The sequence below is a fragment of the Trichomonas vaginalis genome, chromosome III (assembly GCF_026262505.1).
Source record: "Trichomonas vaginalis G3 chromosome III, whole genome shotgun sequence".
NCBI classification, from domain to species: Eukaryota; Parabasalia; order Trichomonadida; family Trichomonadidae; genus Trichomonas; species Trichomonas vaginalis.
Genome location: NC_067205.1, coordinates 7,807,013 through 7,824,623, shown reverse-complemented (window position 1 = coordinate 7,824,623; position 17,611 = coordinate 7,807,013). Strand labels below are relative to the sequence as shown.

Sequence of the window (17,611 nt, the reverse complement as noted above, 5' to 3'; positions counted from 1 at the left end):
TGTAAAAAAAATAATGGCTGAATCTGAATCATATTCAGAAAATGAAAAAACTAACCAAGACTATGAATATGATCCCGCATCCACTACGCAACCAATACCTAGGAAGTATGCAAGCCAGCATTTAACAATTACTAATATTGACTCAAGTAAACTAAGTATTGGAAGCCAATTAATAATAGATTGCCTGTTATCTAGAGGAGGTAGTACAACAGAGACTGCTTTAATATATTTCTTTCAAAGAAATATGAGTTTAATTAAAGATAAAGACGCAACACCAAGAACTGCATTCAGGAGAGCAGTTTCTGAGATGCATGGTACTTTTCCTCTCTTCATTCATGACAAATCTCGTTCACATGGTTGGAAATTTAATCCTCGTTTTAATTTTTCGAAACCAAACTTAGATGTTTATCAACCGAAAATACTAAAGAGTTCTGATTCGGAATCAGGCTTATGTGGACGTTCTACAGGCCAAACAACTGAAAATCCTACATCAAGTGAAAATGAACCTTCATTTGACACAGTTTCATACGAAAAAGAGATCATTGATTTTGTTAAGAGCTGTGACTATGGAGTATGCATGAATACAATCATTAAACATGTCAAAAAGAAAGAAATGCCTTTCACTGTTAATACTTTAGAGAAAAAGATCCGAAAACTTCTTAAATCAAGGCCAGATGAGTTCACTTATGACAGTAAGACAACTCTTTGGATGACTTATGAAGCAAAAGAAAGATTTTACAAAACAAAGAGAGAAAGTGAAAGGAAATGCCTTCCAAAGGAATTAGAGGACTTGGACATGCTGAGTATAACAGTATCTGAACTGTATTACATCCTGAAATCAAAAGGAATCATAACATAAGTTATATTTATATAAATTGTACCTTTAATGAATTCAAAATAAAATCATTTTGTTGTTCGGCATGAATTTCTGTTTCCTGCTTAGTCCTTCAATTATTTGTTCCATAAAACCGTCAAATTTCAATTCAATTTTTTCGAAGCGGTGCGCTTTTGTGAGACTACATTCAATTTCTTTCAATTTACTTCTGAAGTTTATAATATCATCCTCTCATTTTATAATCAAACCGGAAAAATCAATTCAATTTATCTACGATCTTTTCTATATCTCTTTTCACTTCATTATTATGCTTGATTCCTCTCTCAACATGTATTGCCAGCTACTCGCAGGTGTCCCTAGAAACTTCATGACACAGATGCAGAACTTACTCTACAAATTCATAACTAATGATCTGACTTATCATCAAGCTGCTGCACAATGTATAAGTCTTCTTGGAACATCCGATCCAATAGACAAAATCGTAATGTTTACGAATATTCCCGAAATATCAAACTCTTCATCGTACTATAATCAGTATGGATCTTCTTCAAAGGTTGGAGGAGAGAATCCTAACAAAAAATCCAAAACGTGGACAAAGCATGAAGACCAACGTCTGCTCGCAGCCATCCATAAGTACGGTTTCCTCGACTGGAACAAGATTAGCGAGTTTGTTGGCAATGGTCGTTCACGAAGCCAGTGTGTCCAGCGCTGGTCTAGGAGTCTCAATCCTCTAATCAACAAGACGCAATGGACGAAAGAAGAAGATGAGAAACTTCTCCGTTTGGTCAACAAGCACGGAAAGCGCTCTTGGACAAAGATCTCTAACGAGATCGATGGTAGGACAGATGTACAATGCAGGTATCGCTACCAAATCATCACAAAGCAAGTCAAGAAGGAGACAAATACACAAAAGTCTCCGGAGTCTCCTCTCCAGTCAGACTGCAGTCCAAGTCAAACTGAAAACTTCGACGAAGAGTCTTTCACAGAGATTGACAGTCATCCGGAAAATCAAAATGACTTCCAGCAGGACAATCAGCAGACAGTTCAACAGATTTCTCAGCAGATCGAACAGTCTGAACAGGGCTTCAGCATATTCAACGAAATGCAGATGTTTGACCTCCTAAACGAAATCAGTGCTGATCCTTTCTCGTTCTTCAATATGTAACGTCATATTGTATTCAAAACATGAATTATATTATGTTTGTTGTTTTTTGTATAGAGATTATAAATTTGTAGTGTATTTTATTATTAATATACGCAAATTATTATCATGAAACTCTAAATAAAACACAATTATAATATAATCAATAAAATTGTTTGTCTCTACTACATTTGTTCTTCGTGCATTCAATAAACATCTTTCAAATATAATTAACTCTTAATTACTGAATTCTAAAAATAAAGTTGATTTATGTATGCTCATATTTGCTTTACTCTCAAAATATATATTATATTTCATCTAAGTATTATAATGTTGAATAATTTCTAGCTTTCCTGTCTTAAATTTCCAAAATTTAATAATAAATATGTTAGTTTTAAAAAAATTAAACATTTCTCATTATGTACATTTAAATGTAAAGAGAAATTACTATTCTACATCATAAATTGATCAAATTGATTTTCGCATTTGAAGGTTGCGAACCGCCGTTATTCTGTCCGAATTCATTCACTCTATGTCCTTCCGAATATGTTTTTATCCGAAAATACGAATTTCATAGATTTTTGTCCCTATTGTTTGTTAAAGAATGGATAAAAAAATGCTAGCAAAGCTGTTTTGACATTATTTTATGTACTAAATTTTAAATGTAAACAGTGCTCATTATGATTTTAAGCCAAATACCAAAGAAAAGATTTCAAATTTTAAAATTTTAAAAAATAATTAATTCAACATTGGATCTTAATTTATTAATGAAATTAGATGCGTTACACGTGTTTTTTGATTAATTTATTATAATGATTTTAACAGTAATTCATCGAATTTTTCCTTGTTTTTGATTTCATTTTTCAAATTCTGGATTTTTTAGAAATAAAAAAATGTTTTTAAAACCATTAAATTCATAGATTTTTATTAAAGTCTTTAATCCATAAATAAATCATAGCTACCAACATAAAAGAATTTAATTTTAAGGACATTTTGAAGTTATAAAGAATCCCCATAGAGATTTAGATATTTAAAAAAGTTTTAATAATTAATATGAACATAATTTTTATTTCTTTTTCATCTGAGAAATTATTAACAATTTATTTTCTGGTAAACTTACCTCTATGAGAGGCTGAAGTAAAAGGCCGCTTAATAGTAGATGATTTAGGCCGATTCTTTGGAGAATTAGGCTTTGATTCTACCGCACCATGAACAGATAATCTTGGTTTTGGCTTAACTGCTCTATAATTGTTTAATTTTTCATGTGTCCTTGGAGAAAGAGGAGATTTATCTGCATCGGCAAAATCTCTCGTAACAGCTTGAGAAGAAGGCTTTCCAGCAACAACAATTGTTCCTTTCTTCGCTCTAATTTGGGCTATCGCAACTTGAACCGGCCTCGTCTCTGTTTCCCTTTGCAAGTTCTTGTTCTGTATAACAATGGCTCGGTGTTCCTCATTTGATTTAATTTCTTTCTCTTGCCTAGCGAGAAGCTTTTTCTTCTCAAATTCCATTTGTGCATTAATTCGTCGTTGAGCAGCTTGCGTTTCTTCGTTCTGGAGTCTATCGGCAATAATTTTAATTTCTTTGGCTTTCTGGTAGAGTCTGGAAAGTGCACGCGCTTTCTCCATTTCTCTTAGCTGAAGCAATTTGGAGGATGGCTTGTTGAACTGAAGCAAGAATTTTTCATCATTCCATTTCTTCGTGAATTCATCAAGTTCTTGAGCATGTTTTTCTTTTAGCTGATCAAGTAAATGCTGGCTGTTATCATTGCAAGCTTTAATTTCGTCATCGTATTTCTGATTAATATCTTGGAGTTGTTCTTGAAGCTTGACGTATCTGGCATATAAAAGATCAATCCTATTGTCTTCATTTGCTCGATCCTGTTCAGCTTGAAGGGAAATTGCCAAAGCTCTTTCATAACGGTCTTGAAGTTCGGCTTGTTCGTATTGTCCAGCGACAATTGCATCGACTCTTCTATGACTAATGATCTGGCGAATCCTGGCGCGCAAATGTGGAGGCGGGGCTTGGAATTTGTTGATCATATCATCCATTGCTTCTTCAAGCTCTTTATCTTCGGGACTCTGTTGATCAGCTGGATTTTCCTGTGGATTCTGACCTTCTTGCTGGTTCTCATTTTCGTTCGGTTCCACAATTTGAACTTGATTTTCTGGATTTTGGTCTTCTACAGGTTCCTGAGTTTGTTCGGCATTTTGTTCGTTGTTATCCTCTTTGTTCTCTTTGTTTTGTTGCTGGCTTTCTGGTGTATTTTCGGGATTTGGTTCATCTTTTTGTTTACCAAGTAATTTTTCTTGTATTATTCCATGTAATGACTGATCTTCAGTCTGCTGTGGTTGTTCTGCAGGTTCAGCTGGTTGTTGTTCGTTATTTTGTTGTTCTTCAGGCTTTACCTCGTTTTGAGGTTCTTCAGCCGGTTTTTCAGCAGATTCTGTAGTATTTTCGGGTTCTTTTGGTTGTTCGGCAGCGTTTTCTGGGTTTTGTGGATTTTCGTTTTGATTTTCTTGATTTTGGTTTTCTTTAGCGTCGTCATCCTTTTTATTGGGATCCATATTGCGTAATTTTTCTTGTAAAACTTCTTGAATCGGTGCTTCTAATTTTTCGTTATTTTCTTGCTTTTCTTCGGGTTGCTCTTTATTTTCTTCAGGCTTTTCAGTAGGTGGTTGTTCGGCAGGTTGTTGTTGGTTTTCTGCTGGTGGCGGGTTGTTATTATCTAATAATTTTTCTGCAAGAGTTTCTCCTGCATCTTGATTTTGAGTTTCTTGCTTTTCTGCAGGTTTATCGCTATTTAAAGCCCCAAAAAGACTGTTTTTAAGCGAAACTTCTGTATTTGGCTTTTCTTCTTTTGTTTCTGGTTGTTGTTTAGCATTTTCATCATCTGAATAATAGTAGTTATATTCTTCCGTTTCCGGATTTTGGCGTCTGACTTTCTTTGGCGATCCTTCTGGTTTGATCACATTTTCGTTAATTTGATCTTCGATTTTTATGACATCCTCGACTATCTCTTTCTTTTCCTGCTCGACGACTGCATCACCAGGCTCGGTTATTTCCTGCTTTGGTGCTTCTGTCGCCTCAGTAGTCATCGGATATAAAATTTTTCGCCCCTTCGATAAAAAAACGTATTTTTCGAAAAATTCAGGAAGAGCTAAATCTTGCGATATTTATATCCTTTAGTTGGATGATAGTAATACATTATTTTCTTTCATTTCAAATTTTCATAGAAAATAAGATGCGTAATCATTCTTCTTCCAAAGTTGTATAGAGTATCAAATTTTGTATGTATGATGATTTTAACTAGAACATTTCAATAATTTAATCTATTAAGGGTTATTAGTTTTTCGTGCATAGTGAAGAGGAGTTTTTTCAAGAAAAAAAAATTATATAGAGAAAGAAAGAGATTTATGGAAGAACATACCAATCAGAGAATGATGATCGTATGCTAATCGTCCTTCTTTTTCAATTCTCAAAACAAGTTTATCGTTGCATAAAAACAAGAAAATGAAAAATGAAATGAAATTAAAAGCTTCGAATTTTCTTGAATATGAGCGACGATTTTTAATTACTTGGTTACAATTGTTTGTTACTTGTACATCTTTGGAATGAAAAGAGAACATTTTTTTATTTAGATTTGAAAGAGAATTTTGCCATAAAAAGTGTCAAAAATTTAAAGACAATGGAAATCACCTTCTTTACAGATTTAGATAAAGAAATAATTTCGATTCTTAAAACTGCTTCCGGTAGATTACATCCATTACCAGTCATCCGCCTTGCTGGTGGATGGGTTTGAGATCATTTGCTTGGTCTCGAAAACAATGATTTTGATGTTTGCATTTCAGGGAATTCTGATATTGAAGGCTTTGCTCGTGCGATAGAAACCGTATGCGAAACAAAGGGTATAACAAAACTTGAAGGCAATCTACAAGAAGATACTGTTATTAGTATTATTAGAGTGAATCTTAAAAAAGATCTGTGGATTGATATAACATATATTGAAAATATTGAAGACGATTCAAAAACAAGAGATTTTACACTTAATTCTATCTATTTTAATGTCAATGAAATGAAAATCGAAGATCCTGCAAATGGAATTTATTCAATCAAAAATAAAATTATACAAATAGCAGTTGAACCGAAGAAAGCATTTTATAATGAGCCAAGGAGAATACTCAGATTGCTTAGATTTGTCTCAATTCTAGGTTTTAGTGTTTCTCAAGAGATTATTGATGCATTATTGGAAATTGATGAAAATAACTTTAAGAAAAAAGTTCCCTCAGCAAGAATCGGATTAGAGTTAATGAAAATGCTAAATGGAGCTTATTTTCAGAAAGTTTTTCCGATTTTATTAAATTCACTTTCAAATTTATTTGGAATGATCTTTGACATAGATGGGATATACAAATTAAACGCAATTGAAGCATTTCATCGCGTAATTAAGATTAAAACACCAAATAATGCTCTGTATTTTGGTGCAATCTATCTTCCACTAAAAGATTCTAAGTACAAGTTAAGTGGTGTTTGTAAGAAGTATCAAATTCCTAATGTTTTTGCAGTTGAAGGAAGAAGATTTTTCTATGCTTCTCAAATCTTTGATGATCAAGGCCAGATCGAACTCACCAGATATTCTGCGGGGAAAATTTTAATAGAATTGGGACAAAACTGGAAACTTGCATCTGAAATTCTTCAAACTGAATCTGGGCAAAAATTATTTTCTCAATTTTCAGAATTCGTCATCAATGAGGGTATGGAAGATGCATGGAGCACAAAACCATTCTTTTCAAATAGAGAGCTTATTGGAATTCATGGAAAATCAGTTAATCCTTCTTCAATTAATAAATTAGGCGATTCTTTATTAAGATGGCAATTAGAAAATCCATCAAAAAGTAAATCTGATTACATACAATATGTCAAAACCTTAAATTCAGATACAAGTAGTAATGATCCCAATTGATACAAATATATCATAGAAAAATACTCTAATATTTTGTTTGAAAATCATTAATTAACCAATAGAGACAGATTTTGTAGAATTTCGTTAGTAATTTGAATATCAATATAGTTATTTATCGACAAAGGAAGAAATGAACCTAATATATAAAAATGATTGATAATAGAATTGTATCTCACTTCAAACCAGAAGGCAATAAAATTAATAAATGTGTTTATCTTATTCTGAATTAAGGAAATAAAGTTTTCTTGCCAGAATTATACAAATGGACACAAAATATGATTCATTGTGCTATTTGCATGCGTTAATTTGTGAGGAAAATTAGTAAATTAGTGAAATTTTTCTATAAACGATGCCATTTTACATTTGAGTATATAAAACCATTTTTTGATATTTACATTCACCTCTTAATATGTCCAAAGTAATTAAATAAAAAACATTTTGATTAATTTAACTTAAAACATACATACAAACAAATTTTTTATTTAATTTCTTGCTCTATTATGTGCCGGCAATGCCGGCAACTTATTCTTCGTGAAAGAAACACGAGGTGATTTGATGGATTGGTTATTCATTGGAGAATGAAGAGGTTTCGGCTGAATAATCCTGGCTGACTTTGGCTCACTTATTTTGACCAATGGTCTCTCGTTTTCTGTTTTTCCTTTGCTGAAGATTACGTAGCTTCTCAAGAGGTAATCCAAGGCAGGAAGAGGCTTAATGTCATACGTGTCATCGCTCTTCATCAAAATATACGCGCCGTCGTTGTTTGAGACACCGCAATAGTTCGATGCACTGAAAACAGTGATGACTGAATTAAAAGTGACTCGGAGACCGTCTTGGACGCATTCGTGGCCTCTTATCAAATATTTGAGTCCGTTTTTTCGTAAAAATCTTTCAACGCAGGCCTGGCCGTATAAATAACCTGTTCCTCGTGAGGAAGGGCTAAATTCATCACAGTAGCCGGAAACATCTGGGTCAGACCATACGAGACCGTTCAAAACATCATCTTCCCAGTCTTCAACTGGCCTCTGAAGGTTTTTTATCTGAGAAAGTAGCTGTAATGATGGACTTAGTCCACCATGGATACATAACGATGTGTTATAATTAAATGAAGAAATAAAGTATTGAAATAGCATAGGCTCCCCATAAGATGAAAGTAATTGCTCAAGGAAGCCACATTGACTACATAAATAGCCAAATTCGTGATTTCCTCGTATAATTGAAACGTTATCTGGCCAAACTATTTTCATTATATAGATAAGTATAATGCATTCTACTGAAAATTCACCTCTATCGACTATATCACCAAGGAAAATGAATTTTTTTGCTTCTGGCGAACCACATTGTTTTAAGATACGAAATAAGTCAAGAATATGGCCATGTAAATCGCCGCATACTACTACTGGAGCTTTAATACTGAGTAAATTAGGTTCGTTTTTAAATATTATTGTAACTTCCCGAATGATATTTTTGACAAATTGAAGAGGAATTTGAGGTAGAATCAATTGCTTCTTTCGAGAAGCATATGCAGAAACATCGCCTGATATTGCCACGAGGAATTCCCGAAAATAATAAAGGCATTGATCGCGCAACATCAAAACGTTAATAAAAATTTTTATATTGGTTTTGCAAAAATTTTTAATATTACCATCTTTCACGGACATAAAACAATATTTCCGTTATGAAATAATTTGAATTTTGACTAGTTTTTGATCAAAAATTGACAATGACTGTGAATTTTGAAAGATTAACCACTTGAACAAATTAGACTACAGATACGGAAAAATATTCAAGGTCAAATTATGTCAACTTCTGCGTGGGAAATACTTTCAAAATTTCGGAAAATAATCGTTTCGGATTCAAAAATATATTTTCGATCTCAAAATTATAAATTCGGATCTGGTTCGTTGTATTTGATCATTATTATCTGTTGCAGACAATATATCTGGCTCCAGATCTAAAATAGTAATCATTAATTTTTATATTTCAATTTATTCCATTCGATTGATATTTAAGTTATGCTCCAATCTTACATATCAACAATCAAAAACCTTAGCTAAGCTAAATAATAGCAGTATTTGCTTCGAAATTAAGAAATTTCGATTGATTCAATATTTGACCAGTGATCCGTTAAATAATACGAATGCATTTTTCATTAAGAGTTAGACTTTGGCAATAATTCATGTATTCCTGGCATTATTTCATTCATTTTTAATTTGTTTTGTTAAATTAAAGATTCGTCAAGCATTACATCTTTCTTAGCAGAGATGTTTATCTATTTCAATAAAACAAAGTTAGATGATTTGTATTTTTTAACGAATTATTATTTTCTTGAATCATGAGCATGTCTCCCTATTGAATATGAATAACTTACTCTTGAAATATCTATTTCTCATTAAATAGTTAGATTATATCAGTTCACTTTTCTGAATGAGTTCCAATCGGATTCATTCAAATATTTATTCACAATTTTCTGAACAGTACAAAGATTACATACATGTGTTCGATCGAATTTACAGGCTCGATTCGGCTTCCAATCAAGATATCGAAGAGATATTAAATTTAATTTTGAATATTCTCATCGATAAATACCAGATTCCAGTTATCCAGATTCTGTCAACTCTAAGTACCGCATGTTCCTATAATGACCGATATTCATCAGCTTATTGGTTCATTTTCAAGCGTTTATACGAAAAGTTCCATCCAAAACTGAACAGAATCTATTTTGACAAACGATTTATGACGCTAATCTCGAAAGAATATGATATCAAATGGCTGATCAACAAAGGAAATAAATTCTGCGACTTATCAGTTGAAGAAATTCTTTCAGTTCATCCAAAAAATTCTCTTTTATTCTGTTTGATGAATGACGACATTGATGGGCTCAGACTTCATTCAATTAATAATGATTTCGATCTTGATAAAGAGTTCATCTTCAATGAGAATAACAAGTTCACGTTACTCGAATATTGCTCTTATTATGGCTCCGAGAAATGTTTCAAATTTTTGCGATCAAACAATGTCAATTTGACAACAAAATGTTTACAAAACAGTTTATTAAGAGGAAACAGCAGTATCATTAATGAGTGTATCAAACACGTTACTCCAGATATTTACTGCATGGAGTCTGCAATTATAAGTCACAACATTGATTTCGCACTTTATTTGAGGAGTAATTTTAATCTGAATATTGAATTAGAAATGATTGCCAAATACAACAATTTACCATTGTATTTAGTAGCAATCGATGAAAGCTTCGATTTAGATGAATGTTTAGTTTATTGTCCAGGGTTTTGGATCTTTGATTTGTTCAAATTTGTTTTCGATCATTCGAAAAATCCGAATTTCCATAACTCACAAGGTAAAACTTCTCTTCACATTGCGTCTAGAGTGAATAATCTCGATGTTGTTAAATTCTTAATTGATAAAGGAGCAGAAATAAATTCGACAGATACAGATAGTAATACTCCAATTCACGAAGCAGCAAAATACAACTCAATATTAGTTTTGTCATATTTGATTGAAAAAGGAGGAAATATTCATTCTATGAATAATGTTTTTGACTCTCCTCTTCATGTCGCAAGTGAATATAATTCATATGAAGCAGTAACTCTTCTATTAGAGAATGGAGCGTTTGTTAATTGGATGTATGGATCAAATACTCCTCTTCACAATGCATCTCAATTTAATTGCACAGAAACCGCGATAACTTTACTTGAAAAAGGAGCACAAGTGAATATAAGGAATAAATTTGGATCAACACCATTACAAATAGCAGTTAATAATGATGCAGTTGAACCAGCTTCGATTCTTTTATCTCATGGGGCTTCTATTATTCCAGCAAATGAAAATTCTTTGATTTTCACTGCAATTTCATTCAGATCTTTCGAAATGGTTAAAACTCTTGTTGAACACGGTGCAGATGTTAATGCTGTGAGCGGTGAAGGCGAAAAAGTTCCAATTCATTACGCATCTGAGAAAGGCCGTGTCGATGTTTTAGAATTATTAATTGAAAAAGGAGCAGATGTTAATAAAACAGATAAATCAGGTGAAACAGCTTTGCATTTTGCATCTAGACTGAATCATATTGAAGCAGTAAAACTACTTATCCAACATGGAATAAACATCAATTCAAGAGATGGAAATGGAAATTCGGCTTTTTTGACAGCTGTTGTCTGGAATTATTTTGAATGTGCAGAATATTTGTTGGAAAATGGCGCAGATATCAATCTTAGCAATTATTCAAAGAAAACTCCATTACATATTGTTTCACAAAATAATGCAAGAGCAGTTTTATTCCTAATTGATCATGGTGCTGATTTGAATCCACAAGATTCATGTTTGAGGACTCCTCTTCATTCAGCTTTTGAAAAAGACAACACATTGACTGCAAAGATTCTCATTGAGCGAGGTGCAAACTTAGATGCGATTGATTATTTCAAGAAAACACCATTGCATTATGCATCAGAATCAAATGGAATCAAAACAGCTCTTCTTGCAATTCAATATAAAGCAAATATCAATGCTGTTGATCGATATGGAAAAACTCCTCTTCATTTTGCAGTTGAAAAGAATAATTTGAAAATGATTGATTTATTGCTTGAAAATGGCTCTGAAATCGAAGCAGAAGATGAAAATGGAAATTCTCCTCTTCATTTTGCAGCAATTAAAGACTTTATTGATTGTGAAACGAAACTTTTAGAACATGGAGCAAATATTGAAAAGATGAATAAAGATGGAAATACTCCACTTCATTTGGCAGCTGAAAAAGGAAGTCAAAAGGTTGCAATAGATTTAATCGAAAGAGGTGTTAATATAAAAGCTACAAACAAAAATGGAAACACTCCTTTGCATTTAGCAGCAGAAAGTAACAGTTTCAGAATTGCTTTATTTCTTTGCAACAGTGAAACAGTTAATTTGAAAAATGAAAAAGGAGAAACTCCTCTTCATTTATCAGTTATTAAGCAAGGAAATCAAGTTTTCCATTTATTACTTGAGAATGGTTCTAATATTAATGAAAGAGATAATGAATGGAACACTCCTCTTCATATTGCATGTAAAAACAATAATATTGAAGCAGTTAAATACTTACTTATATCACATGCTGAAGTCAATATCCAAAACACCAGTGGGAATCTTCCAATTCATTATGGTGCGATATCTGGAAATGCAGCAATTGTTAGTATTCTAATTCATTATGGAAGTAGAATTGATGTTATAAATTGCAGTGATAAGTATCCAATTGATTTAGCTAAATCACAAGAAGTTCTAAGCATTTTCAAAGAAAATCAAGATGGATCTTGTAGAATTTAATTAAATTAATTTATATGATATAAATCATTAACAAAAGGATTATATAATTGCAAGAATTATTGATAACTTTTTTTGCATATCATGGTATAGATTGAAGCGACCATTCTAAATTTATAATTACTGTGCATCACGCAATTTTATTGAATTGATAGGAATGAAAACTTTAACTTTCTGCACTTGAGCCCTTATGTAATGTTGTGTAATTCTCTAATATATGCTTAATAATTTTGTTGGAAATATGAAATAAAGTCAGAATGTGTATTTTTTTAAACTACATATATAAAAAAGCTGCTAAACAATTACTTTTATTTGAAGAAAAAAGAAAAGAAAGTTGAAGAAGTCAAAAAGAGAGTGTCGATTGTGGATTTCATGTTTATATTTTACACACTCTTTTTATCTGAATAAAGAAAAAATGATAGATTTGAGTTTAGATAAAGTAGAAAGAATGTTTCGATTGTATACTGCTGCTTTATTTGATTCGGATTCTGAAATAAAATTATCATTGCTAATAAATAATACAATATAAAATGGAAATAAATTAAAAATTTTAAATTCGGATGAAACTGTTTGATGATTGTTAAAATCTAAATATTTTGCTTGGCACAATCCTGTCGAAAGATGTTTTAGTTCGAGATTTATTTCTTTGTTGTAAGTGTTATTAAATACAACATTTCCGTATGTTTTATTATTATTATTTCCAAGGTAACAATTAATAACTTCTGTTTTATAACCCAAATTTACATAAAAAGTTTTATTTCCTGAGTTATCAATAATGTTACATTTGTCAACTGTTAATAGATTACATTTATAATTGTAGATAACATAATTTTTTACAGAGTTATTAATGATGTTACATTTATATATTTTTACTGTAGGTAAACCAAAGTTGTAAATACAAATTTCATTTGTTGATGTATTATTTATTATTGAATTATATATGTGGAATTTGATTCTGATTCTCCTGATTGAAAAATGTATCCACATGTTTGAAATGTTCTAAAATATGAAACATTTGTTTTAGTTAAGTATTGTTTTCCTTGAAAAATATTTAATGGTACTTGTCCAATTGGAGTTTCTGAAGAACTTGATATAGAACTTTCGATAAAGTAGTTTTTGCGTTCTCCATCAGACGACTGACTAGAACAATACTGTCCCCATTTTGGTGAAGAGCAATTGAATGAACAAATTCGGTTGTGAACGTTTTCTCCTTTTTCAGTATAAACTGCTCCACCATCGTCTGATGGATGCGATATATTAACAAATGTACTATCTTCAAATAGAAATTTACAATCACCTGAAGAATAAATGGCTCGATTTTTGAGATTTTCAAAGAAACTGTCTTCGACGCAGTAGTTTTTGTCTAACGAATAAGTGCCACTTTTAATATGTTCATATTCTCCATCAAAATATGTACCGAAATCTTGATGGAGAATGGCATAAAAGCATTTTCATCTCAAAAATAATTTGTCAAAATTTTCATTTCTTAAAAATGATATTATACAAAACATCCTCATGAATAAAAATTCCATTTCATATTTTTTTCCAAAAAAAAATTTTGTCAACATTTCTCTTTTTTCATCTTGAATTTTTTAGATAATAATTATATGATATTCTGTTCTAATAAAAGACAGCGAATTTGATTGATCAATTTTGATGTCACTTTTCTTCGGAAAAAAAAATGACTGCACCTCCACCACCACCTCCTGAGTTTATTGGCCCATATAGACTTTATACCAAGATCTTCGAGACAGAGCATGCTATTGTCTACGAGTCTTATCACGAGCAGAAATGCTGCAAACTCGCTATTAAATGCATCAAAAAAGCAAAAGCCAATCCACAAGCAATTGAAGACGAAGTTAACATCATGCGTTCACTTCAGCATCAAAATATCATCCAAGCGATGGATGTATTTGATATCGAATTTTACTATTGCGTTGTCATGCCTTTAGCTACTGGCGGTGACCTCTTTGAGATTGTCTACCAGAACGGCAAAATGAAGGAGCAGACTGTATGCAAGATTATGTACTCAATGCTCCAAGCAATTGACTATTGTCACTCAATTGGTATCATGCATCGCGATATCAAACCAGAAAACATATTCCTTCAGAACGGAGACTTAGAAAATCCACTTGCTTTACTTGCAGACTTCGGTTTTGCTAAAAGATTTAATCCTGGCCAGTTATTAAATGATTCTGTCGGAACTCCTATTTATGCAGCTCCAGAAATTTATTTACACAAACCATGTATGTACTATTTTATTTTTGCCTAATTTACAAATATTTTTATTTGATAAATTTCGCAAAAATTTTTATTTTTTTCAAAATACTAACACACAGATGGTGAAAAGATTGATTTATGGTCATTAGGTGTTACCATGTATGTTCTTCTTACCGCGGAGTCTCCATTCCCAAGCGGAGATTGCCATAGAGAGATAATCGAAGCTAGATACGACTTCAACTCAGAGGCCTTTGACGATGTCTCTGACGAGGCCAAGGACCTCATCCGCTGGCTCATGGAGAAGGATCCAGACCGCAGACTCTCTGCCCAGGAAGCTTTGAACCACATCTGGTTCCAGAGCTACTTCCCTGACCGCAACAAGCCAATTGTTTCAAGGCAGGTTGCAGGAGCTATTTCTCTCGAACAGGCGTTCGACGAGGCTGAAGATTTCGATGGATTCGAAGACGAAGTGTACTAATCATTATAAATTTGATTTATATCAATGTATTTCCTTTTCTTGATCATTTTTTTATTTAGATATCTTTATGTGATTGTTATAGACCGAAAATAGATTTTTTCGGTTTTCTCTTCAAATAATTGAAAGAATGATACTATTATAGGTTTATTATATTATATAGCATATAATCATGCTATAGCCGAAAATTATAAGTTTTGAGAAGATTGAATATAACACAAATAAATTTGAATGTAAGTTAAATTGCTTGTTGTTTTTAATAGCTATTTAATGAGAAATCCAATATTGCAAAATTCAAATTGAATGATTGAAAGAACAGAAAAAGTCATTCTTTTCAATTTCGAATATGTTTCATTGTCTTTATAATTATATGGCAAATAAGATATTTAAACTTGATTTTTGAAGGAAAATTCACAAAATTGAATAAATTCAAATAATTTTTATTCAAAAATAAACTAGTTATTTAAGTTTAATACTAATTATCTATTCAAACTACGAAGTTTGTAATTTAAAATATTTTGTGAGATCAGATTGAATTAATTCAAGGTTCTTTTCAATTAATATTAATGACCATATTACGCATTTTCGAACATTCTAAACCAAATATATAAAAATGGGAGACGAATGTTAAATTTGCTAGACATGGGGGAGTTGTCTGCAAAGTTTTAGCTCTTATCTCTAACAAAAAATTAATTTTTAAAAAAATGACCGAATACGTTTCACAGCGAGAAAAAAATAAAAGGCAAGATAGAATTTTCTAGACATAAAGAAGTTGTTTACCGAGTTTTAGCTCTTATCTCTAACAAAAAATTAATTTTTAAAAAAATGACCGAATACGTTTCACAGCGAGAAAAAAATAAAAGGCAAGATAGAATTTTCTAGACATAAAGAAGTTGTCTACCAAGTGTCAGCTGTTACTTCTTCTCAATACTGATATAAAATAAAAATCTTTATTATTTATTTAACCTTTATTGTTTCATTAAACTTCATTTATTTTATATTATAGTTTTATTCTTTTAGCTACTTGTAAAATAATCTAATTTTATATCATCATTTTACCGGATTATTCTTCAGTACATCGATTGTGTATCTAAAATAATATCATTATCCTTATTCTGTTTTTTCCAAAATTCTTTTAAATATCTTTTTTGGTTAGATTACTTTATACTTTTTACTTTTATTTTTTAATTTCAAAAAAAAATTTGGTAATTGTTCTATTCTGTTACAATGTGCATTATCATATTCTAATGAATTATTCATTACATACATTCAAAAAAACTTGTTAAAAATGAAATTAAAAAATTATGTTTATTATTACGCTGTGAATGTGTCAACAGCGGTCATGCCTGTATCTGTATCCCATATTTGCCACAACCTTTCTGTATCTGCATTTGTGTATTTCGGTTTCAGCTGATACATTTGATTTGGCGTGTAATTTGTTCCAGTTAATGTATTAATTGGGAGATCTTCATGCGGTGTGTTATTATTGTCCTCCCAAATAAAGGCAGGAATAGCCTGAATGCTTTGGCAGCGCTCCAATGTCGGCCAGAATCTCTCAATCTTCCCATTTTGGTAGGGAGAATGAGAGTCTGTATGCCGCCATTGGACGCCCCAAAGATCAAGTAGATCTTGAAAGGCGCCCCTATTTTCTGAACCGTTGTCTGTCCAGAAACAATAAGGGGCGCCAAATTCAATGAAGGCGGAAGCCGCAACGTTCGCTGTCGTCGCTGCCAGCATATCTGGTATTTGTATACACGCTAGGACTTTGCGGCTAAAATCGTCGATTATGCCATAAATATACTGGCCACGAACACCCCTAAAATAATGAACATCTGCGTGCCAGATAAGATTGGGTGAAAGCGCCCAATATCTTACTGTTGTTTCTGGCCCGGCATGCTCTAATCGCGTCTTGGTGAAATGATTTTCTTTGAAGTATCTGCGTACTTCTCTATAAGATACATCAATTTGTTGTAATTTCAAACGTTTCCACTGTTTTGTTTGACCACAGGGAAAGGCCCAGTGGTCATGTATCACAGCAAGAGCTTTGATTTGGTCGTAGGGATTGACCCTACGACCTTTCTTGCCTTTAGGCAATGGGATATTCTGTAAGCTAAATTGATTTTGTAAAAAAGATTTTGAAACATCTAAATATTTGAAATCATTTGATTGAAGGGTTGGGGCGATGGGAACATGGGTGCAAGCTTCTTCCCATGTCATTTTACCTTCTTCAATCTGATTGGAAATACCAATTAGGTAAATTCGATCGACATACCCTTTGTAAGGATTCATTCTAATGAAGTACGTTAACAATCAAAATATTCTATAAGTGTCTCGTATGGAATTCAAAAGAATAAAGAAAATGGTAACGTAAATAAACGTATTATGAAATAATTTATAATTAAAATGAAAAAAAGAAAAAATAATAAGTAAAGTGACTGTAAATGAAAATGAAAATCAGTGTACAGTTTTATTTTTTTCTCGCTGTGAAACGTTTTCGGTCATTTTTTTAAAAATTAATTTTTTGTTAGAGATAAGAGCTAAAACTCGGTAAACAACTTCTTTATGTCTAGAAAATTCTATCTTGCCTTTTATTTTTTTCTCGCTGTGAAACGTATTCGGTCATTTTTTTAAAAATTAATTTTTTGTTAGAGATAAGAGCTAAAACTCGGT

At 31.9% G+C, this 17,611-nt stretch overlaps 7 protein-coding genes across 7 annotated transcripts, besides 3 other annotated features; 5 read left to right on the top strand and 2 right to left on the bottom strand.

Moving 5' to 3' along the window:
* Window positions 1-5: 5 nt before the first annotated feature.
* On the top strand, window positions 6-1,077 carry TVAGG3_0661190 (uncharacterized protein; the record flags this gene model as incomplete). Its single annotated transcript, XM_001309435.1, has 1 exon — window positions 14-859. One exon carries the CDS (start codon window positions 14-16, stop codon window positions 857-859), a length of 846 nt encoding a protein of 281 aa, XP_001309436.1.
* Window positions 1,078-1,142: 65 nt separating this feature from the next.
* TVAGG3_0661180 (RNA polymerase II transcription regulator recruiting protein) lies at window positions 1,143-2,502 on the top strand (the record flags this gene model as incomplete). The annotated part of the gene is made up of 1 exon (XM_001309436.1): window positions 1,143-2,000. The coding sequence occupies one exon, from the start codon at window positions 1,143-1,145 to the stop codon at window positions 1,998-2,000; it is 858 nt and encodes a 285-aa protein (XP_001309437.1).
* Window positions 2,503-3,031: 529 nt separating this feature from the next.
* On the bottom strand, window positions 3,032-5,267 carry TVAGG3_0661170 (uncharacterized protein; the record flags this gene model as incomplete). The annotated part of the gene is made up of 1 exon (XM_001309437.1): window positions 3,077-5,074. One exon carries the CDS (start codon window positions 5,072-5,074, stop codon window positions 3,077-3,079), a length of 1,998 nt encoding a protein of 665 aa, XP_001309438.1.
* Window positions 5,268-6,051: 784 nt separating this feature from the next.
* Window positions 6,052-7,307, top strand: TVAGG3_0661160 (tRNA cytidylyltransferase protein; the record flags this gene model as incomplete). Its single annotated transcript, XM_001309438.2, has 1 exon — window positions 6,052-6,939. One exon carries the CDS (start codon window positions 6,052-6,054, stop codon window positions 6,937-6,939), a length of 888 nt encoding a protein of 295 aa, XP_001309439.1.
* Window positions 7,308-7,421: 114 nt separating this feature from the next.
* Window positions 7,422-8,531, bottom strand: TVAGG3_0661150 (phosphoprotein phosphatase protein; the record flags this gene model as incomplete). Its single annotated transcript, XM_001309439.1, has 1 exon — window positions 7,422-8,531. The coding sequence occupies one exon, from the start codon at window positions 8,529-8,531 to the stop codon at window positions 7,422-7,424; it is 1,110 nt and encodes a 369-aa protein (XP_001309440.1).
* An 835-nt stretch (window positions 8,532-9,366) lies between these two features.
* Window positions 9,367-13,700, top strand: TVAGG3_0661140 (POTE ankyrin domain family; the record flags this gene model as incomplete). The annotated part of the gene is made up of 1 exon (XM_001309440.1): window positions 9,367-12,249. One exon carries the CDS (start codon window positions 9,367-9,369, stop codon window positions 12,247-12,249), a length of 2,883 nt encoding a protein of 960 aa, XP_001309441.1.
* Window positions 13,701-13,919: 219 nt separating this feature from the next.
* TVAGG3_0661130 (protein serine/threonine kinase protein) lies at window positions 13,920-14,944 on the top strand (the record flags this gene model as incomplete). The annotated part of the gene is made up of 2 exons (XM_001309441.2): window positions 13,928-14,492; window positions 14,586-14,944. The coding sequence occupies 2 exons, from the start codon at window positions 13,928-13,930 to the stop codon at window positions 14,942-14,944; spliced, it is 924 nt and encodes a 307-aa protein (XP_001309442.1).
* A 75-nt stretch (window positions 14,945-15,019) lies between these two features.
* Window positions 15,020-15,858: a mobile genetic element.
* A 400-nt stretch (window positions 15,859-16,258) lies between these two features.
* Window positions 16,259-17,230: a mobile genetic element.
* Window positions 17,231-17,472: 242 nt separating this feature from the next.
* Window positions 17,473-17,611: part of a mobile genetic element that runs on past the window's edge.